The sequence below is a fragment of the Teleopsis dalmanni genome, chromosome 2 (genome assembly GCF_002237135.1).
Source record: "Teleopsis dalmanni isolate 2A chromosome 2, ASM223713v2, whole genome shotgun sequence".
Classification (NCBI taxonomy): domain Eukaryota; kingdom Metazoa; phylum Arthropoda; class Insecta; order Diptera; family Diopsidae; genus Teleopsis; species Teleopsis dalmanni.
In genome coordinates, this window is record NC_051847.1 from 57,679,744 (window position 1) to 57,704,585 (window position 24,842).

At 30.7% G+C, this 24,842-nt stretch overlaps 1 protein-coding gene across 1 annotated transcript; it reads left to right on the forward strand.

The window, feature by feature from the left end:
- Positions 1 to 387: 387 nt before the first annotated feature.
- Positions 388 to 24,498, forward strand: LOC119674642 (uncharacterized protein DDB_G0271670-like). Its single transcript, XM_038085791.1, has 6 exons — positions 388 to 514; positions 823 to 883; positions 13,146 to 13,819; positions 13,994 to 15,023; positions 23,780 to 23,948; positions 24,369 to 24,498. The coding sequence occupies exons 2-6, from the start codon at positions 844 to 846 to the stop codon at positions 24,496 to 24,498; spliced, it is 2,043 nt and encodes a 680-aa protein (XP_037941719.1). The 5' UTR covers positions 388 to 514; positions 823 to 843.
- Positions 24,499 to 24,842: the final 344 nt, after the last annotated feature.

Here is a 24,842-nt window from a genome sequence, read left to right on the forward strand (position 1 = left end):
AATCAAGGCACTTCAATGACATTCGCAATTTTTTTAGTTTTTAATTGTGAATAATCGCCTATAAGAAGAAGCATCAACTGAACAGTCAAATTTGTTGTTGCTTCACTCTAATGAAAATTCAATAATCGCTGTTTCCAAAGACATTGCAATTTTAAAGATTAGAAAACTTGAATAATTGTTTAAATAATTTAATAAACTTAATAAATAACAATAATTATAATTCCTGACATAGTGTTAAATAAATTTAGTGTGTATAATATGCAAAGCATTTGTGTTTTCGTATGTGTTTTTAATTTTTTCTGTGAACGTTAAAACAAAAAGTTCTACGAAAATATTTTGTTTACATTTTTTGTTACATGCAAATGAAACGAAATTTATGTTATTTTCTTTAATAATTAATGGAAAATTATATGAAATAATTTAAGTTGTTAGCTAATGGCAATTTTTGCGAAAATCTTTACAGAAATTTGCATTTTGAAAAGGCGCACTAGCAGCAGTAGTAGCAACAGTGAAGGTAAAGGGCTGTTGGGGGTGAATTAAGTAAATATATATGGTATTTGCGCAAAGGGGGAAAGTAACAGTAAGGGGCACTGTTGTTATTTTGGTCCACCGGGGCCACCTGCGTTCCTAATGTTAAATCAATTTAATTTTTGCTAATGTTTACATTAATTAGCTACACAAGTTGCTTCCTTCTCGATTTTTTTTTGAATTTTTTTTTTGCTTATTTTATACTAAAATAATTATTTTACATTTTAAATAGAGCTTTTTTGTTGAATAATTGTGTTTAATTAATTTTTATTTCTTTTTTTGATCTGCTTACAGAAACATGTTTGCTAGCGAATAATGTCTTCTCAGGCTGTTTACTGCTTAAGTCTGCAAATTCGTAAGTAATAAAATAAAGCATCCGGCAATTTATTAATTTTTTGTTTTATTTCATTCATATTAGCATTCAACAACATTCATTACACAGGTCTGGAATATATCATCTATTTTAGCACCATCTATTCATATTACTCGAAAACAACTTTAAACAGGTTGCCTTGTAGGCAGCCCTCATATACATTCACTATTTTGTGTGGGAATAGATATTTTCATAATTTAAATATTTATATATTGGGAGAAATAGTTTGGAATAGTTTTTTTAAAATTTAAAGTCTCTTCAATGTCCAAAAAACAAAACTATATAGCATAAACAAATGTCTTCAATGGTTATGAAGACAATAGTAGCAATGGTTTTATGTGTTCATAAAGCAATAGTTTAAAAATAACCGTTGTTATTTTAAATCATCATAAATCAAATTCTTTATTACTCTTATTATTATTATTATACCTAATATATCAGCCCGAAACGTAGCAAACATTAAGATTCACACAGGCAAGATGCTCTTTGTAATACTATTAATATATTTAACCATCTCTAGTAGACCATTTTGTTTCAATGACAAATCACATTAGTTATATTAAATTGTCTGTTTCTAGTTTTTGTAATTTCTTAAGGCAGAAATCTCTAACGAATTTAACTCTTTACGTGAAGAGAACCAGTAACTAATCCAAATTTTCAATAGTTTCTTAAATGTTCATATGTTGATAGATTCTATATTACTTGTTTTGTCAAAATCCTTGCATACTATTAATCAATGACAATCCAATCCAACAATGGCTTCTAATGATGGATGTAAGCAGTTTGTCACGAGTCCTTATTAAATTAGGAAAATTTTTGTTCTTCTGTGGCATATTTTCGATCAGAATTAAGTATGTTCTAACTGCCAATCAATTTCTGCCTTTGTAGTTGCTATATATTTAGTAAGACGTTTAAAAGAGGACATCAGAGTCCCTCGCAACATCTGCTTCAGATATTATTGCAAATCAGTAGCGCTGTGTCTGATCAACACATTAATTCTACAATTTAACTGCAACATTTAATTTTGGATTTTAACAGTGGTATAAGTAAGGTATTGTAGTTTAAGGAGTGTTTATTATTTTTAGGTTTTCAGTAGTTCTACCATTTACAATATAAATATTTAAATTTTTATATTGTTTAGTTATTTGTCACCCTCTTTAGGTAATTTTTAGTGTATTATATTTGTTAGTAATGTAAGTAATGCAGTAAAAGATATGACGGAGATATATAACTAGTACACTTGCAAATTATGGATCAAAATAAGACGATCTATATCTTCATGTTGGCATTTTCTTTCTCAATTAAAAGTTTATCAAACCATACGAACTGAATATAACCAGGCTGCATATTCGAACAAACAATTAAAGAGTTAGTAACGAAAATGTCAGATCAAAACATTGTGAATTGTTCTAATTTTAGAACTTTGACGAGAATTTGATCAAATAAAATAAGTATGCATTCGATATGTACATTCGATTTTCTTTTTATTAAATCGAATGTCAAACCAATACATTTCTTTTTTCAAAAATCGATAGCTGCTATGTAGCTGAGAAGCATTTTGAGTGCCTGTTGGGATCTAATCCTTTGTATTTATATCATAATTCATTCATGTTCTTGTTCACAAACTATAAGTATAATTAAAGGATATTAAACTAACAGATAAGTTAATTGGGATTTTTTCTTTGTTTTGCAATGATGATAAAGCATCGCCATCTAATGATGTCAAGATAAGATATTATTATTATTATTATTTAATACAATGATGAAAATTGTGAAATATAGAGAATAACGTGAGTATAAGCCAATTCAAAGGATATGGAGTTGTAGAACGACTTCAAGAGTGGAAAAAGGATTTTTGACTTTAAACTAATCTCTCCAGCCGCTCATTGTTCTTTTAGCATATAATTATCGCGTAGAACACGATTCAAAAGAAAAGACGTTATTTATCTTACTTATAATTGAATTTGTTTTTATAAATAAATTCTCTTGGTATTTATACCATTTTTAGCTTATGTACTAACAATATTTTATAATTCCTTATTTACTAAGATAAGCCAATCAATGCATTGGTTACTGCCTCATTATTACTAAATAATACCTTTTAATATATAAAATTGAGATTTTTAAAACCTTTAATTGGGTTTTTTAAAATTTTAGTAGTAGATACCATACTTTGTGTTTATAAATGAATATATGTTATTCCAGTAGAAGGAATAACTAGCTCGGAAAAGTAAAAAAACAGCTGGTTCGGAAAATAATCCTGTACAAAGCAAAAATAGGCCTGCCTTCTTTGGAAGTATGTTGTATAGTACTAAGAAAGTTGAAAAATGTCATAATGAACATATACTTGTTTTCCTACTTTGTTTGGAGAGGTTAATGGCACTTGATTGTTTCTAATGACAGGTAATTCCGGGATGTAGACGCGGTCGCTCTTTGACATGTTAAACACATTAATTCCTTATGTGCTCTCCAACTGCTATTCTAATCTGCATGATGTCGCTTATTTGTTTTCTTGCCCAAATGCACACAGAAATCTGTACTCTATTATTTTATAACTCCATTCCGTGAAGGTGGAAAGATTCCTTTACCTGGACTATAGTAAGATTCAACATATTTACATATAGCTTTCAGCTTTACTCCTTTTCATCTCTATACACATTCCTTATACAAAATATTTTTGGTTGCACTGTGTTGCCAACCTATACAACAAAAACAGTAGAACATTACTTGTCCATCAAAAATAAGATTGCATTTTGTCGAAATGTATCTGAAAAAAAAAGAGTAAATGATAAATGTTGTTGTTGTATCTCTAGTACTTCCTCTTGCGATCAGTGGACCTCTGGTATTTGATTATTAACAAAAAATGTCTCAGCAGCATAAATTCAGTAGTTTATTGATTCAGTCTATTATAAATTGATCAGAGAAATTGAAAAAGGTAGATATTTTTAGATTCTTTTTTATTGGGTTAACTAATTTTATAACTGAATAAAAAATATAATGAAGTCTTTATATTTTCTTCAACTTAATGAGATAAACCAATATCGCTAGTATATTGACTGTCTGTTTATTTTAACTAGCATTAGTAAGGCCTTATCTTTTTTCTCGCTTCCTATTTTGCTTATATTACTATTACTACATATAGAACGAATTTTTCATAACGCAGAAAAATTGGGTTCTACTCCCATGAAATAATTTCAAATAAGTTACGATTATAAACATGCTTTTCTAATTTGCGATATTGACTATTAACAGTTCTGATATTGACTGTTGATCAACAGAAATGTTGGCAACAAGAAAGAATCACTCTTTTCAACTTGAGCTATTACAATGTCCAAAAGCAAATATGGTAAAAAACAATAAGAGGTTTCTTCTGTAATTCTCATTTACCAGTAGAGCGTAGGGTATAGGGAAGTTTACGAAATGAAATTTTCCTAGTTCTATGTGCCTTAACTATAGATGTATCGACAGAGCAAAAGGCTGTACCACATATATAATCAAGCGAATAATATTTTGCAGCTGCGTTGGCTAGTTCCTTAGATAATACCGTTCAAATAAGATCGAAATATCAAGTACTGAAGTAATTGTTAATATTGTTTGAAGAATATACTGTTTGAAGAATATATCTTCAAACAGACATTGGCCAAGTATATTTAAGTTAATGCACTATAATCAAACCATCATTTCTTAATAGAGTATATTGTACATATTTACCGTTGGCGCTTAATACAGTGTTGTTCTTTAATAAAAAATAAAAACTTTGCAGGAAAATTTTTCTATTGATGTGAATAAAAAAAAAAAGATGAGGTACTAGCACGTAGAAGAGCATAGTACTACGACCATGAATGATCGGTTATTGTGCTTTTAACCGGTCTTAACTGGATAGAACAGACTTTGATTTATTGAAGGCCACAAATGGATTGTGTAGGATATTTTAAAATCAGATAAGGAAGGGATCTTTTGTCTTAGTAAGCTCCTCCTGACTAAACCCGGGGAGTCACAAATAATAGGAATACAGAGCTGACATTCTGTCTCCTTAGGCAGCTTCAATTTGATAAAATGTTAGTGCAGAACTAGATGACCCGTCTGATAGCCTATCAAAAACCTAAACCCTATACTATTACATCGATTATAGTATTGTGTTCAGAAACTATGTATTTACATATATCAAATTAAATGTAAAGCAATTATTTCTAAATATTGACTTATAAAAATTCTGTTCAATTCTTTAAGCCATTGCAAAATTGTAGATAAATGGCTTTATTTAATAAGAATTTATGTTGTCAAACTATGTGGATATGAAGTAAAGTATGTTCTGGAGCATGTGTCCAAATATATGTCCACAAAAAAATACATAGTCTTAAACATGTTTAAGTAGTAGTTGTAACACTTTAACATCCTTGTTAGAGTTAGAGTTTTTAATACGTCTGTTTGCAAAGTCAATACTATAATCTTTTTCAAATAAGACTAATTGGAGACAGATATACGAATCTGCAGACTTTATGAAATGGAAAAATTGCCATTGCCAAGAAACTGTAATAGTACCTTCATCTACCTTTATCAATATCAATGTTATCAATAATGTCAATATCTCTAGAAAACAGTAAACCAAATAAAAACTAATGAAAAAGATAGTGAAGTCCCAGTTAAAGTCAATGTTCCTTATCTTGATTCTTTAAACAAATGTTTTCACGGTAGCTGGTTATCTGTGTATCTGTTCCTTTCAGTATTAATATCAGCGACTTAGGTCTAAAGTCTCTTATTTTAAGAATTGAATAAATGTTAATACAATTTTTATTAACTGAACATTATTCATTTATTTAAATCACAAAACTCGAAGATTGACTTCTGCACGTAGATTCGGCCGTTCTTGGAACTGCAGCTATTTATTGACAATAGTTGGGATTCCAAGAACAGCCGGATCTACGTTCCGAAGCCACTTTTAATTCGATGACAAAATGTTTTTTGTCGCACCCAAAAGGAGCTACGCTAGCAGATCTCTGCGGACTACAACAATAACAACAACAATAGCTGTCATTTATGTACATTTACAGACCTATTCTGTGTACTTTATAAACTTGTCAAATATTGACACATGTCAAAATTGAGTACTGTAAAGGTTTTGGTATTCTGTGACATAAATATAAAGCTCTTTTCATTGTTAGTTGTCAATACTACAAATGCTGTTGACAACTATAAAAATATGCTCTTTTTAAGCATTTTTTTATTTGCATGCATGACAAATATTCTTAACTAAAATACAAGCATATTTTTTATTGTGATTTGAATGCATGAAAAATGCTTTCGACAATTATATGCTCTTTAGAAGCATTTTTTACGAACAGTTACGAACAATTACGAACAGTTTTCTATACAAAACACTTTAGACCATAGTGTGGTGAGAAGTACCAGATACTTAAGCTTTGAAATTTGTCAAGATGTGTCCAGAATACCAAAAAGCTTTCTGCTGTATAAAAATCAAGAATTTATTAAAGAATTTGACAAATCTGTCAATTGCACAGAATAGGTTCATTAGGATATATACCTATGTATACTTGTTAAAACTCGACTCGTAAGACTGATTTGAATAAATCAATATGTTGCCATTTTGGAAACACTGGGAAAAATTAGTGGTTGGTTTATTTTAGTTATGTTAGAATAATTGAAAAAATATAAATTCATTGATATCGGACATAACCTCAAGTTTTTGAATAATCTGATGCACTAGCCATGATTTGAGAAGCACAATATCAGGCAAGTTAAGAAATGCAGAATATTCATGGGACGGCAATATTTTTTATTATTATAGCGATATTAAACTGAAGACTAAGCAACCAGTTAATTTATCAATATATTCTCATAAATTTTGAGTAAATTTTATTTATCCTAAATAATTATATTCTCAAAGCCTATATGCCATAAATTTTGTCTTCAATATGAAAAAAATTTAACCCAAATATACTTATCAGCAATCGCCATAAAAATTTGTTATAACTTATTTAACACTTTTTGTCTAAAATAACATATATGCAGCCTTTGATTAGATCAGATAAAATATGGAATATAAGCCTTCATATAGGCCCATGTCCTATGTCCTTTAATCTGCTTAACAGAGTTGCAAGTGTCGATTTATGATTTATATTCTGGAATTTTAATTTTAATTTCCGAAATAACAATTTCAGTTTAAAAAGGCGACTTTCGTGACAGTTAAGCAGATGAGTATGAGTTTGATAAAAACGCTTTGTCTATTCTTTCTTTATACCAATAATATTAGTTCTATAAAAGCAATTTTGAGCTTCTAGCACATTTATCACTTGAAAGTGGCCTAAATGCGAGGAGCTCACTGGCCATACTTGGACCGCTAAGTTCGCTGTTAGAACGCGCAATGTGAATGAATGTGTAGTCGCTCGCAAAAGTTAGTGTTTATTTGCGAAACCCAACAAGTACATTGAACGTCACCGTTGCGTCGACATGCCATTCCATGGAATAACGAGCCCATTCACATTTTGCACAGCCATTGTCATTTGGGCTTGTAAAATAGCTGCCAACTGGTCATGCATTATTTGTCATTATTCTGAAGTATGAATAGACAAACAAACTGTGCTCCTTTTGTGTTTTTTCTTTTTTTTTTGGATTCTTTAAAGGCTGTTAATATGGAGGTGTCGCGGTGTATGCAGAAATGTGGAAGTCGCTAAATAGACAAAAGTAGGCATATATCCTTATTCAAATAAAAGTTGTTCTCACATGCGAAACGCTGCTAATTATGACCCGCACGTTTGTCTGTTATAACATGTGGGTCCTTGCTTGCATATGCTTTTGATAGTCCCATACCCCTGTTCTCGCTGGCCTTTATAGAAAAGGTTTTATATCATACGCGTCACCATCGCCAAATCCGCTTAAGCATTTACCTATTTTTTTTCAACCTAGCCTTGGGCTTGTTTGTTTTCCTCTTTTTGTTTAGTTCTTTTTTTCTAAGTTCAGTTCTCTACTATGTTACAGAAGGTAGTAAAAGCGGTGACCGCGGTAAATCGCCAAACCCAAGCAAATGTGCGGCTTAGGAAAGCAATGCCACTTGACCATTTTGGTGTTGGGCTAAAATATGCCCAAGTGTACAGTGTGTAGTGTGTATGGTGCACTTTTATTGCGTTTTGGGCAAGAAGTATGCAAAGTGCAATAAATATGTCTTCCACTTGATTTAAAGATAGGCTATCTATCGTTGTGCTCTGTCGTGCGTCGCAGCGCTTTTGTCCTATTCATATTTACTTGTACTCGGTGTAGTGGCAGCTTTTCGGTTTCTCTATTTTTAAACCAAAATTACATTAAAAAAAACAAGACACGGCTCGGCTATCGTTCCAAGCTCTAAACAGTTAGCAACTAGCGCGCTTCAGCTTTTGCTGCTGGCGGTTTTGTATGAATGGTTGCAATACTTTTTGTTAGATGCAATAAAATGGACAAGGCACTTAAAAAATATTTATTTGTACATATTTATGTACAGTATGTATCTCATATATGTACATATATATGTATGACGTTGCCATTATTGTCGTACATTACAAGTGTCTGTTGGCACCATGAACTCTCAGTATTCGTTTTTGTCCTGTTGTTCAGTTTGTAGATACTTCGCATTTGCTGTTTCCTTTCGATTTAGGGCTGGCCGCGTGCTGCCTGTCGCTTGTCTTGTTACTGTCGTTTATTGTTACTTTTTTTCGAATAACTGCGAAATTTATTATCCATTGCAAATCAGTAGCGGATTTTACTAATTTCAGGGTAACGAATATTAAAAATACATCACAAAAAGCAAGTTCAATGAAAACAATTAAAGATGTTAGTTTTGGTTTTGCAGAAGCTTAAATACGCTTCACACAGAAATTTGTAATATATGAGGTCTACGTTGTTTACTTCAATGCGTTGCTAAAATCCTGACAAACTTTATATACCCTAGGCTATACTATCGATTTTAAGGATTTACATAAACCTATTTAATGAAATTAAAACAAATACAGAGAAGGAAAATGTGTCATTGAGAAATGGACTGCGTCAAAGAGAAATAAGATTAGATAAACTGAGATCGAGTGAAGGATAAAGATACTGAAAAAAGAAAAAGCTGCTGAATGAGAGAAAATGATATTTAGTGAGAGATAGAATGAGAACAAGTGAGAAAGAGCTTCGTAAAATGTGGAAACTTGTTGAGGGAAATAGAGTGTGTGTGCGTATATAACACCATGAGTGAGAGGGTGTGCTTGTGTGAGACAGTGAGAAATAGAGAGAAAGAGTGAAAGAGTTATCGTGTTATCGTATAAGAACTTATAGGTTTAAAAATCACCTTAAACCGTTAGCAAAACGTTTGGATGCTGACAGGCTACTGCATATTAGAAAAGCACGCAAAAAGACTTGATTTACTCATTAATGATTTTTGTCGATGTTTTGACTCTGACAATGAGCAGGAAACTCTACTCCAACTCATGTGCAAATGCCCTTTTTTTATCGAGGAAAAGGCTTAAAATCTTTGGAGCCATTATTTTACTAAACTGACGTTCATTTGAATTAGTATGTCTCTACAATGGAGTAGAGGAAAACTGGAGTATATGAAGAGCTTTTGTAACTGACAAATGTCTACCCTATATTGTGAAGTATACTAAACTATAAAGATCGAGAAGATATAAAACTTTAAAAAAATATTTGTGTACAGTCGTGCAAATGCCATATTTAGAGGGCAACACGCGGCTCATTAGTTCTATCGATTAAGAGAATTTTTAGCAAGAGAACTCTTGGTAAAAATGCCTTAGGTGCAGTTTGTTGTATCGATTAAAAGAGCTCTTAGCAAGGGAACTCTTGGTAAAAATGTCTTAGCTAGAGATAAAGAAAAATGCGAAAGCGAGATTGTAATGAAAACCAAGATCCAACGCTTTCTTTTTTTACTTCTGTTTAGTTATAAGTGGTGGTATATAATTTTCTTCAAATAATAATAATAAAATCAAAAGGAATGGTAGTTCTTTATAGTTTTGAAATGTCATTTGTCATCTTTGCTGTTTGGTTGACAATTTTATTTTGATTCCCATTTTTTAACTAATTAAATGAAAAAAATATATACGACAGCGCCTTCATCTGAATTCGGCACTGTCTAACAATGCGTGGCTGATGTATGACTTTTTTTGGCGGGCTTTCCTTTATGTTTTCAAATGACTAAAAGTAACTTATTTTGTTAGAAAATTTGTTTACAATGATGGTCTTTGTAAGTTTTTGCCTTCTGTTGTTATTATTGTTGTTGCTGTCATTTAAAAAATCGCGCGTCCTTCAGTACATTCAGTACATTCAGAACTTTTTATATCGCAATGTAAAGTAATAAATTTCCGGTTGGTGTACGCTTTAGACTGTTTATCTTTCTTCTAGGGTTCTTCACATAGATTTGTTACATTGGATAGAAAATGTTTGCATATGTCGAATGTTGACAAATTTAAAATAATAAAATTAAAAGACATTTGTGGTAAGAATTGAAATGAACTCTGATAATATTAAGTCCTATTGAGGGAGTTAAAGGATATCGAACGACAAGGAGACACATTGAAATTTCATTGCAACTTAAGTGTTAAGAAAAATGTTTGTTAGTTCATATGGAGATGGGAAGAACTGAAAAATTTAAAGAATAATGTCATCGATAATTATGATAGTCACATTTTATGAAATATTAATCTTAGTTGTGCGGTAGAAAAAATTTGTTAAGAATTTAAAAATGTTCTCAATAAAGTACAGAGTTTCTTTTAATTACGGTATTCCACTATATAGGAAATATAGTATATAGGAAACTGTTTTTTTTTGTAACGGACATTCTGCGGCCTAAAACTTTGTTCGAAATAAATATGGATAATAAAGCATTGAACTTTTTCTCGGTTCAATATTCTCTTTATTCACTATAAGAACTATTTATTGTTCTAACTGATCTAATGATTATTGTGCGGTTATAAACTTTTAAAGCTATCAACTAAAGTATCGAACTATTCTTTTTTTCGTGACAGTCCAATTATTCAGTAAAAAACCCAATTATTTTTCAACTGAAGTTTGATAAACTATTGTGTGAACAGTTATATTTATTAGGAGTTCGAAAGTTTTCAATTAAGGATAGAACATTCATAGATATGAAATATCGAGCTTTTGTAGATATGACGTTTTATTTATTTATAAGTGTGGTATTTCTTTAGATATACAGTTCCATTATATATAAGTATGAAATTTCTTTAAAGCCTTCTCTCCTTCTTTCTTTAAATAAACTACTATTTATTTAGCAGAAAAATCTTTTATTTTATGTGAAATAGTGTTTATTCTATATGAAGTTGTACTTCGAGTTTACAGTGATTTGTCAAATAATCTCTCAGATTCTGTAGCTTCTTTCTACGGATATATAAAAAACTAAATTGGATTGATAGTGTTAATCGAAAATGTGTTTTCCATCGTATGATATCTTACAGTTAACGAAAAGTTTTAGTTAACATTTTTTTATATATGCTACTTATATATGCTTGACATTTTATTATTTTTAAAGTATCGTACCAAGAAAAAACACGCAGATATATATACATATTTGGATACATATAGTTATTTGGATATATATAGATATTTATAAATATTCAAAGATATTTATAGAGATGCAACTAGGATCGTTACGCCATTAATGATGATGATAGATATTTATAGATGTTTATAGATATTTAAATATATTTATAGTCATTTATAGATATTCATAGATATTTATAGATAATTATAGACAATTAAACAGAGGTACTAACAAATGTTAGCAAAAATGTCAGCTGGTTTGACATTATTCTGATATGTCGAAAACTTCATGATAAAAAATCGGTACAAATTTTATCGCAATAGAAGCAAGAGATCAGGTTACTCATTCTTTACTAATTTTGGCATAGCTTTAAGCCTTTGAAAATATTTAATGAGTGCCAAATAGCATACGAGTATGGAGAGAATGTCCATAACTTGTGATTGTCTTGAAATTATTTAGGAGATTCCAGACTGGATATTTTTTTGTGGAGGGTGAATTTCTTGAAGATAAGATGTTTGACTGACGATATGTTACTCTGTCCGAAACTGATGCATATTCAGAATTTACTCAGAATATTATTGCTGATGAACTGTGATAAGACTATATTACGAATATTAAGCAAACATCTTGGATTTATCAAGAAATCAGCGCGATGGGCTCTTTGAATTTTTACTGAAGCTCAAAAACATGCACTTGTTAGATTTCTATAATATTTACTCCAACCAGTTTGAAAATGGAAGATTCAGCAAACTTTTAACACGTGAGGAAGTTTGGTTCTACAAATATGATTTAAAAACAAGTACGATGGAATTCCGAAGGTGCTGATCAACCCATTAGGGCCAGGTAACAGAAGTAATGATATCAATTTATTTCATAGAGAAAAAGTTGTTGCTGGTATTAGTATGTAGTCTGAATAAACCGTATTTGCAAATGGATATACTAACACCTGCAGTCGAAAATTTGTAGACAAACCTGCAGTACGATAACATGACAACTTACACTGCTAAAAAAAAAGAACAATTGTATTGAGCTCTCAGGAATTAAAGTAGAAATTCGTCCAATACCATATTCTCCAGATATAGAGCCGGTTGATTTGGGATTGTTTCTAAATATAAAAAAAAATTTGAGAATGGGTCTTTGGTAATAATGTGGAGGTAATTAGTACAGTTTATTCTAAGTTGGTGACTCAAAAAAGGCCGTCTTTGAGAATTCCTACAGTATAGTAATGAGGCTTTAAAAATGTACAATAATGATGAAGATTATAGTCATAAAATTAAAACTACTGCCAACTCTTTTTGTATTTTTATTAGTCGACTTATGTATATATATAGTATATATGTATATATATTGATTATTATAAATATCAACTTTAATAATAAATTTGATAATAAGGATAATAAGGTGTTACTATATGAAATGAAATTAATTATTCTTCTTGGTTTTTGTTATTTTATTAGTCTCATCGGTTATCTGTTTATCTTTATGTTTTTAATCAATTTTAATAATAAATTCGGTATACAATATGGTGTTACCATATTACCATAGTCTTTTCTGTGCTTTTGTTAGTCCCCTCGTACATGTTACCTTCTGTTACCTGTTATTATTTTATTTTTTAATAATCAATTTTAATAGTTTTATATATTTAACAATTAATGTAGTGTTACTATATTTTTTAAAATTTTTATTTATTTATTAAAGAACCGAAACCGAATAAAAAAAACGCCCCAACAAGTAACAATGCAAATGCAACAAGTACAACAGTTGCAAAATTTTCAAATACAACGACAGGAGCAGCAAGGACAAAAACTACTACTACAACATTTGAATCAATGCAACAGCAGCAACAACAGCAACAACAACATCAACATCAGCAACAAATCCAATTGCAGCAACCACAACAACAGCAACAGTTAACTAACAACATAATATTGCTACGTGGCTCACGCAATGAAAATGGGCAAATAGTTATACAAAATAAGCATGACATTATAAGTTTTTTAAATGAGCAACAACAGCAACAACAACAACAGCAACAATTGCAGCAACAAAGAAATGAGAAAGCAGCTGTCGCTACGTTAACCCAGTTACCAACAACAACAACTGTTGCACGTAAATCGATACATCAAGCAACAACATCGACACCAAGTATTTCACTTGTACAAAATGTCAACAAAGAAGCAAATTCAAATACAATTGTGGGCAGCATTGGTACTAGTGGGTCAAATACCATACTTCTACAGACACCCATAAATGCTAGTCAATTGGAAACGGTGCTCTTGCAGACGGCACATTTAAAGAAATCAACATCCGCAACAATAACACCAACAACCGTGACATCAGCCGCAAATGAGCGTCCATTTCTTATTAAAAGTGTAAGTGTTAAGGAGTTATTTTATATTTAATTAATATTATATATTGATCTCTTATATATGATAGAATATAGGGTCTTTCAAATCCATTATCATTCATTTTTCATAAGAATAAAAATTAGCTAAAAATTCGTAAAGCTATTAATTGATATTTTTATTATATTTTTTTATATTCAGTCTTCGCGCAGTCTAAGTACTGACAGTAATCGCCAAAGCCATGGCGATAGTAAAGGACCTTTTGTGCTACAAACACTTAAACGTTTAGAGAAATCACAATCTATTTTGGTTATACGTAATTCTTCCTCAAGTTCAAACTCTTCAACCTCGTTTACGTCGTCCAATACCGCAAACACCTCATTTACTTCAAATGTAAGAACTGCAAGAAAATCTACATCACCTCCAACTCTATCATCAACTACAGCTACATTGTCACAATCATCTCTAGCGTCAACATCATCGTCAACATCGTCGTCGTCATCTTCATCTTCTTTATCTTCCTTGTCGACAACACCGACGACAGCAAGTGTCAGCACAAATACACAAACGGGCGCCTTAACTTTCACACGTGCTGTTAAGGGTGGTCAACAGACAACGAAATTGAGCAACATCATTGCTGGCAATCGTGCAACATTGGCTGCAGTCGCTTCCGCTACACAATCACAGACAACATCACAATCACAATCGCAATCTTATGCGCCTTCATCTCTTACGAATGTAATAACAAAATCGCTTACTTCTTCATCTTCTGCTGCAGCAACACCAGCAACAGCTACAGCAATTGCAACACCAGCAACAACAACATTTCTACGCTTAGGCAATGCAACAACAGCTACATTATTTACCAACAATAAAAATGTAAACAACAACAAAAACCATAATTCTAATGTTGTTGCTGGGGCTGTAAGCAATAACTTTATTAGTAATAGCAATAGCAATGGTAACAATATTAACAACAACAACATCAGCAATGCCAGAAATACCAACAATAATAATGGCAATGGTAAACAAAATATTCTCAATGGAGCCACAGAAACTCAATTGAGTTTGGCTGATATCCAGCAAAAGCATGAACGTCCAACGTCAATAGTTACAACAATTCCATCAACAACATCATCAACAATGCCAGCAATAGCAACAACTTCCTCAAATCAACATGCCGGTAATATGCAAGTCCAACAACAGCAAATTAATGTACCCCTAGGGAACGGTAAGTTTAAAGCAAAAATATTTCGTTTCTTTCTGCTCTATTGTTTGTAGATTTTTTTTATTCTTATTGGGTTCCGAATTTAGGATTTTTTCTAGTTAGAATTTGCAGTTTGACTGAAACTCCAACTAGAACGCATAGGTGAATGCATGTGAATATTTTCAGGTGCAACTTATTTTAGCAGTAAATATGGCAGATACCTGCTGTACTCGGGGAATTCAATGTCGGTTATTTGTTGATACCTGTGAGCTGATTTATGGAAGCTCCTAAAAATTTACTGAATAAAAGAATTTCTGTAAAAATTTCATTCATGCCATGTAACCGATGTGTTGTGAATCAGATTGACTTAAAGATAAAATATGTGCTAAATAAATGAATGGGTTGTCAGGTTTCGAATATATTGGATTTAAGTCCACAGTCAAGAATTTCGTTCCGTAAGCAGGTTAATATGATTTTTATGAAATTAATGGTAGTAATAATTTCTTCATTAAATAATTCTACAGTGACACCTTAGTTAGATCTAAGCTTCTCTAGTACAATTCTTTCTAAAATGGTGGCCAGTCAAACTTTAAAAATTTATAAATTAAACACTGACTATATATTTTATCTAAGTATTGTATATGTTTTAAGTAAAGTATTAAATCTTGCAAGTTATTGTCAATGCAATATTTTAGGTCTTATCAAGTAGATAGTTTATAAGATGTGTAAGTGCGAAGAGGGGACAAATGTTGCGAAGTGAGAGATCGAATAAACCAAAGTAAATAAAACGAAAGTTTGTGTGAAGAAGCTGAGTCTTTCGACTCGTATATGTAAAGTGGAAAATGGCATGAATTGCCGTTATAATCAATTAGTATACTTATCATTATATCCCCTAACGATTTCGTTTTCCCAAAAGTCTTTATTATTTTATAAGCTAAGTACTAGTTTTACCGTCAGTGCGCCATTTTCCAACTTAAAAAAACAAGTGAAGTAAATGTGTCTTGTGTCAAGTCACTGTTGATAATTATAAGTTCGAAGTTGTGAAAGACTTTACCAGCGTAAACACCAAAAATGACGTCAGCCTAGAGATTCAACGAAGAATTACTCTTGTTAACAGATGTTACTTCGCGTTAAGTAAGCAATTGAGAAATAAAGCCTTCTCTTGACAAACAAAAATCACGCTCTACAAGTCTCATCATACCTGGATTATTAGCAACAGTGATAAGAGGACTTTAGGAGCATTCTAGAGAAAAACAATTCGGAAGATCTATGGCCTTGGGGATGATAGAGTTCCATAATAGAGTTTTTAGGGTGTAAGTTAAAGGAATATAAATCCGATTAGAAGCAACATACCCTGTTGTAACATTTCCTACTTTAACTTATTGATTTTAACAATAGTTTTTTTTAGCGAATAGATGGCACTCCGCGAACATACTCAGCAATCTATTTGTGATCTATTTTATGCTTGTTGCATTAACATTAATTAGTTTTGTCACAAAGATGACAATATGTATGTGAAAAAGAGAATAAATACAATAATAACTAAGATTGAAGGTTATAAATACAATATGATGATATTAAAACTAACTAGATTTTTGAAGTTAAGGAAAGAGGGTGGTGTATAGAGAAACTTGGAAAAGGTTTTATTGAGACGGATAGAGCACATATGATATAGGTCGCTTCTTTAAAAAGTGTAGGATCTGAAATTGAAAAATATCTGCTAATATCTGTTAGTATTGATAATATCTATTGTGTCTAACTAGTGTCTAATATCTCTTAGTATAAATATTAGTATATAATATCTATAAATATAGATATTAGTGCAGATTAAAATAGAAATTTTGAAATAGAGTTCTTTTCTGCCTAGTCTTTAATGAGAGATATTTTGATTGTCAAGTGGAAGGTTGAATATTTTCATTTATCAGTTCTAATTTATTCTAGACTTAGTGCTCCGTTTTTTCATTGCGTAAGGTCAGTTGTTAGCAAAAAATATTTATTTTGATCATAATGGCCCGTTTCGAACAGTTAGTATATTGTTGCCGGAAAAAAAAAATATTGCTCAAAGTGAAGTTCATACCCTGATCCATTAATCGAAAGTTTTAAATTTATATTGAAGTTGTTAAATAGACTAAATATTAATTGTGACCTCTCAATACACTCTTAGAGATAGATATCTTCCAAGTTCACAGTAAAATGAACTTACGAGCATTGTACTTTTGCTTTCAATTAAATAGATAAAAGGCAAAAATTCAATGTTTGGATTCGTTGTTCTTAAATTATTTACCAAATGAAGTGTGAAGTAAAGTGAATTGCTCTTCAGAGAGCTGAACAGAAAAAAGTTGTAGAATTGCACTTCTACGTGTCTGGCATGTGTAATAATTATTCAATTAAATTCGAATAAATATACCCCCCAGTTACGTACACGGTACATTCAGAATAATAAAAGCAATTCTATTAGCTCCTTAACATATTGGCATGCATGCAACGGTTGGCACCGCTAAACATCTTCCCATTAACTATTTTCCTGCTCCGTCCAGTAGTTGCATTCCACTTGACTGTGTTACAATTTGTGTTCTGCATCCTTGGAATTTCGTATTGTTGTGTACGAGTATTTGTTTTTGATACTTCGTTTGGTGCCTCAAGAGAACATTGATTGTAACTGTTGGACGATTGGGGTGTTCTGGTCCTTTAGGAAAGTCCAGTGATGTGTAACAGTTCAATGTGTTTTATTTCTTTATTTGCTCAGCACTAAGCTCTACGAAAGATTTAAAATTTCTGCACAAATGAATTGAGATTTTTAGAAAAGTCTATGAATATACGCTATATATGTAATTTTTAATTATTTACAAAATTATAATTGTAAAATATCAATCAAAGCTTTGTTAATAAATTAGATATTTAAGAACTTTATTAACTTATCCTTCTCTCATACAGAATTTAAGAATAGGACACTTAGGTTAGATGTCTTAAAAAGGACCGCTATTAGGAATTTCTTAGCGAGGTGTATTGTGGTCTTTATTCGAAAAGAAGATTGTATTTTGTTCGTTTTGGTTTATTTATCGCATAGAAGATTTACTCAAGTGTCAGTTTTCCCTTTCACTGATAATTGTTTTTCCTATTAATATAATATTCGTCACAAACTCTGTCGCTATTAGGGATTCAGAAGCGAAGGATATTTTGATTTTCACTCAAAAGTATGAGTGTGTTCTGTTGGGTTAGGATTATTTATCGCACAGAGTAGAAAATCTACTCAGGTGTCAGTAGTCCCTATCACTGATGATTTTTTTTCTTATTAAAATAATATCCTTTACAAATCCTGTCGCTATAGGTATTCCTCAGCAAAGGATATTTTGATCATTACTCAAAATTATGGGTATATTCTGTTGGGTTAGGATTATTTGTCGCACAGAGTAGAAAATCTACTTAGGTGTCATTGGTCCCTTTCACTGATGGCTGTTTTTCGTATTAATATAATATTCGTCACAAACTCTGTCGCTATTAGAAATTTCTCAGTTTTCTGTTCTATTGGGTTAGGATTATTTTTCACATAGAAGATTTACTCAAGTGTCAGTGCTCCCTTTCACTATGACTTTTTTCCCTATTAATACAATATACTTTTTTAGCGAAGTATATTCTGGTTTTTTTGTGGAAGGAAGAGTGCGTACTGTTTAGTTACGGTTATTTCTCAGTTATTTCAAAGAAGATTTACTCTGATATCAATAATCCATTTCCCTAACATCTGTTTTCCATACTAATATAATGTACTTATCATATAATTGAATTTTTAATACCGTTATTATGATTATTTTCTGGATTGGTATTACTCTTTATAAGAGTATATAGAGCTTAATACTAAATTTCATTATCTTACTAATATTATTTTCCAAATCGGTTACATATTTCTTTGTTTTTACCATCTGTTATATTTAAGAATTACTAATAAAGCCTTTTTATTGCAATTTATATACATCAATTTGTTTATGGAAGTAGTCGGGCAATCGGAAATCCTATCGAAAACGTTGGTGTTAAAACGATTACAAGTGCAATTCTCGCCTTATAATCTCTAAGTGTTTGTCATTTATGAATGCTTGCAAAAGTGACTGCGGCGCTCTTTCAAGTATTCTTCTTCTTCTCTAGTGTTAAGTGTGTATTGAATGCTGGCTGAGCTTGTTATGTACCCAGTAGAAAACGGATCGATCCGTCATCGAAGACGTCTTCAAGACATGGATACATACATGAAGACCGATCGATCCAAATGTATGACGGTCTTCGAAGACACTTTCATACAAATTAGCCAAATGTCTTCAATGAATTTTTGCGTACGTGTCTCGAAGACCGTCTCGAAGACCATGTCTTGCATAACGGACGCATTCGACAGAAAGTTGTGCGCTCTTAGCGCAGTGCTCATATAATTTTTTCACCTTTTTTTTTATTTCTACTCTTTTATTGCACTCTTTAAATTTTAAAAAAATTTCAATTTTCTCTTTAAATAAGTAGAAAGAAATTGTTGTATTTTGTACTTTTATTTATTTTATATAATAATTTTTTACATTACATTCAAAATTAAAAGTTTTAGAAGTAAATTATAAATTTTATTATAAATTATTATAAATTTTATTAAGACAGTAATAATAAATTAAATTAAACATAATGAAAATTAATTTAAATAATTAACTTAATATAACTTAGCATATCTAAAATTAACTAAAACTAATATAAAATAATTTATAGCATTTCGCTATCATCAATTGTTGAAGTTTTATATGTTTTCAAAAGCGTTGAAGAGGATTTTGGTACAATTAAACCTTCTGATCTTAAGAGTTCTAAAATATCATTACTACAACGCCTGTTAATCCTGTGTTTTTTAAATATAACAGCTAATTTTTCACAAGTGTTTTTAGTTTTTTTATTTTCAACATCCTTTGTTTCGTTTCTTAAACAACTTTCACTGGAATTATTGTCTTCAATATTAATATCAATATATTTTCCAGGAACTAAGTCACTATTTAATTTGTTTTGATTTAATTTCTTTTTTTTTAATATTTCATAGTTTAATGATTTTGTTTCTTTATTTATTTTGATTTTTTTAATATTTATTTCACAAATGTTTATTCACTACACTTCAAAATTATTGCGTCACTTCATTTATAAAACATAGCGTCATCTGAGGCAAAATTCAAATACGTTGCTATGAACACTAAAAATGAGAGAGAAAGCAAAGAAAGAGTATTTACATTCATGTTTTGAGCAATTGTTTTGCAAATTTGCTTGAAAATGCGGACGCGGTATCAAAGACCGTCTTGAAGACAATGTCTTCGAAGACCACTTTTTCTACTGGGTAAGTAAGAATGCAAGTGTGAACGAAATGTGTTGATTGCAAGTGCGCCTTAAGCTGTGCTACAGTTTTTTTATTTTTTGTTTTTTAGTTTCTGTTCGGTTCAATTGTCACTTTGTTAAGGTTTGCTGTTGCTACAATTGCTGTTTCCTACAGTTGCTCTTACTGTTGCTGTTGTCGATTTCTTTAAGGAATTGTTGTTGTTGTCATTTCAGTGTTGTTCGTACGACAATTTCGTACAAATTTTTTGCTGACATGCAATAAAATCGTTTATATTTCTTGCAGTTCTGAACATGAGCGCCAAGTGGGAGGCCATTTAATATTGAAACTTGAGCATTTTTGCTGATATTTCAATTGTCGCGCTATTTGTTAGAGAATACAGATATATATCTGCTTGTATAGATATAGAAGAGATTGGTTTTTGTATTGCTTAGTTGAAGATGTTGTGCAAATGTTGCGATTTTTCGGAAACACTTTTAGTGAATTTAAATTGCATTTCAGGCATTCTTCAAATTATGTGCTAAGATGTTTATCGGTTTTCTATATAAAATTATTGTTTGTATTTTTCTTTAATTGTTTTTTTTTTGCTACAAGTTTCTAATTGAAGCAAACATTATTTTAGTTTTATTGATAAAACTTTACAAATTAAAATGTTTACAATTTATAGTTTTTTTTTTATTTTTTCTTCTATTTTGAAATTTTTTTTAAATTTATTTTTTTATTTTTCTTTTTTTTATTTAAAATTTTTTTATTTTATATTTTTATTTATAATTTAACTTAAAATGTTTTAAGTTTGTTAACGAAAATAAACATTGTTTTGTTTACTCACTTTTGGTGGCTTATCATAAAAATTTGAAACTAAACTAAAATATAAAATAGTAACAACTTTTAAGCAATTGTTTTTGTTTTTATTTTTATTATTTTTTTTTTCTTATAAAAAAAAGTAGTTCATGGTATTATTTGTATTATATTTTTACATAAGTGCAATGCTTTTCACTACAACGGAGCATCTATTAGATACACGGATACACGTAATAATACAACTTTTTCTTTGCTATATTTTTTTTCATTTTTCTTGCTTTTCCATGAGCTTGTTAAACTTAATTTATTAGTTGGTAAAGTGCATAATGGCTCCACATTGAGCAGCTCTACGCCGTTGGTTGATTGGTGGTGGCTCTGTTGATATCGTACTCACCTGCCTTTGTTGCACTGTCAGTGTCGCTGGAACGTGGCTTAATTTTTAGGCAACTAATTCGTGCTGTTATTTTTTCATCCACTGATATATATTTTTTTTTTAACAAAAGTTTTAAAGTTTACATTGCTTTTTTTTATATTTCATTATTATTTTTTGTTTTATATATATATATGTTTTTTTTTTATATAAATTTTTTACAACTTTTTATTTCTTTGCCCCTTAGTTGATTGCTTCTTTTTTATTCACCGACATTGTAAGTTTGTATTAAGCAAAGTTTATCCTCACTTTGTGCTTCAGTATCATCGCGTAGTTCAGGCGGAAAGCTGAAATGCTGAACTACTGAAATGCTGGATCCTGGTACCAGTTTGCACTTGTGTAACTAATTAGATTTTTCAACAAATCCAAAAGAAACAAAAATCGTTATATGTATAAAAAATTAATACTAATTTGTTTTTCTTTTCTGCTCTTTTTAATTTTTTTGAAGAATTGCAAAATTTTGCACTGCCATAAAAGATACCAAAACTGCATATCTATGCTTACCTCTGTGGAAGAAAATTGAGACAGACCATGTCATGTTTGCAATTCTTTAATAATAATGCCTAAAGCCTTACTAATTTTCCACAAGAAAATTTTAATTTCTTCCGATTACCTTTATTTTTCACCTAATTTACACTTTAAGCGATTATTTAACTCCAAAAAATGTCCCAATTATTTACTTTATGAAGTATAATTTCCTTAATAATTCTTTTGAAATATTGTTATATTTAGTGTGATTGAAAATAAGTTATTTATGTTTACACTTTTAATAATCAATAAGTTAACATCCTAGCAACTTAAATTGTTTTGAAGTTTTAAACAATTATCGTCATCACATGAAACATTGCTTTAGAAATTTAATTCTTAACGTTTTTAAAAAAAATTTTCTTTAATATAAATGTGGTTCTGATTCAAAACAGTACGGGACAGAACCTCACATATAAACTACAGAAATTTCAATCAAAATCTCAATGCGAATTGATCAAGTCTTCTTGGTACAGAACTAAGAAAAATACAAAATTCAAATTGTTGCAAGGAGATGTCATATATGCCCATACTTAATTACTTAGTTGATAAATACAGACATCCAGTAGCTTCTATTAGCAAGCCCAATCAATGTTTTGCTGTTGCTAGTTCGTTGTTCCGATTGGCCTCATATCGTTGTTTATTTGGTACTTTTACTGAAGATGCGAACGTCCTCTATCGCGTTTTCCACCAGCGGATACTGAATCCGAAGTACAGTTTTTTAATTGAAGTATTTTCTACCATTCGCACGAAATGACTTATCTAGTGAAGCCGCTGAATTTATATGCGCTTAACTATGTCAATATCGAGGTATAGCTCATACAGTTTATTGATCCATATAATTCGATACTCGTTGCTAACGCATAAGTGAATATAGACCATCCAAAGAGTTTTTCTCTCGGATGTTTCTGACGCCTTCTCAACACTGTTGATAATTATCCAAGCTTCTATAGTATACAGCAGGACAGGCATAATAAGAGATTTCTTAATTCACTACTTAGTTCGAAGTATCATCTGTTGATAAGATTGATTTCTTATTGCATCTCTAGGGTGATATAAATTTCAGTGTTTATTCTGGTTCTCAATTCATTAAAGTTTTTTACAACTTCGAAATTATATTTGTCAACAGTGATGTGGGATTCAAGACGCTTAGGAAATTACTCATTCGCCTTGCCGTACTAGTGCAGTCAGATCAGGTCAGCAATGTCAATATAGTCAGTATACGCAATAACATTACACTTTTGTAAAATATTGTACCAGTACTTACTATATACCTATAGTAATATACCTATAGTAGTTTCATCAAAATAATCTTGTTTTGATTTAAACGCTATCTTCAAAAAATTTTGCAAATTTTAAAAGAAAAACACCTTTTCAGTTTATCGCGCAGCAATCAAACGATCGAAATATTTATTTTTAGATATAGATATCCTATATATCACATGATATATAGGATAGGATAGGATAAGTGTTGTTATAGAATAGTACTTGTCAATTCGAATAGTACTTTCTTACGTTCTCGTCATGTAGGGTACGCAATGTGACTAAAGAGAGAAATGGTAATCAACTCATATGAATCTCTAAGTCATGACCAGTGAGAGAAGTCACTTATAGGAATTACAGCGTTAGAATACTAACGAAATACGGTTGTATATAAGTATTTGATTTGATATAATATTTTCGTTATAGGTGTCTATATGAAAAATAATGACACAAACATGCAAGTGTGGTCTCGGGGACTACAGGTTAAAGAAGTCTCACTGATGTTAGGTCTAGTTGTGTCAGAATATATATTTGACATAGATACAAATATCCAAGTGTGGTCTCGTGAACTGCAGGTTACAGAAGTCTCACTGATGTTAGGTCTACTATCTTGTGCGGTCAACAGCAATCATTTTCTAGTTTTGTTAGAATATATATTTGACATAGACACAACTATGCAAATGCCGTCTTGTGGACTGCAGGTTAAAGAAGACTCACTGATGCTAGGTCTATTATCTTGTGTGGTCAATCGCAATAATTGTCTAGTTGTGTCAGAATATATATTTGACATAGATATAAGAATTTTATTATCTTGCGAATCGAGAACACCAGTTATTGGTCTAATAAGGAATTGTATTTGAATGTTATGAGACAATACTGAGTCTATTGTTAAATTTTTACTGACACCTCAATATTCTTTTCGCGTTTTCTCAGATATAAGTTACGAATGATATTGAACTTAGAGTTAGAAATTTGGAGAATTGCAAATTTTTGGAGGGATACAAACTTATTGTAGAGCTAAAATAGATGATGATGATCATAATGATAAAAATAATGATAATACTAAAACTAATGCTCGTGTTAATGACGATAAAGGTAATAAAAATGATAAAATTAATGATGATGGTGATGACGTACTTCAGTAACTTCTTGGACTACGCTCAAAAACATTTATATTTTCATCCTAATGTTCTTAGATGAACTTAGAAGTATCTTTTTCTAACTTCCACTTGAAATTCTGTTGAGATATTTTTTAGCTGTTTCATTAATTGTTTATACTCATATCAAAATATGAACTTGCAATATCTGCGCTTAAATATGTATTTGTATAAAAAGTATTAAGTACATTATAAACATGAGCATATTTAAGAATGTTTATCAGCCAATTTATTTAATTTCTAATTTGAATACAAATTTTTACAGTCATTAAAAATAATCCACTTAACTGCTAAAAACTAAAGCGGTACGAGTAAACGCCGTTTAGTTAAAT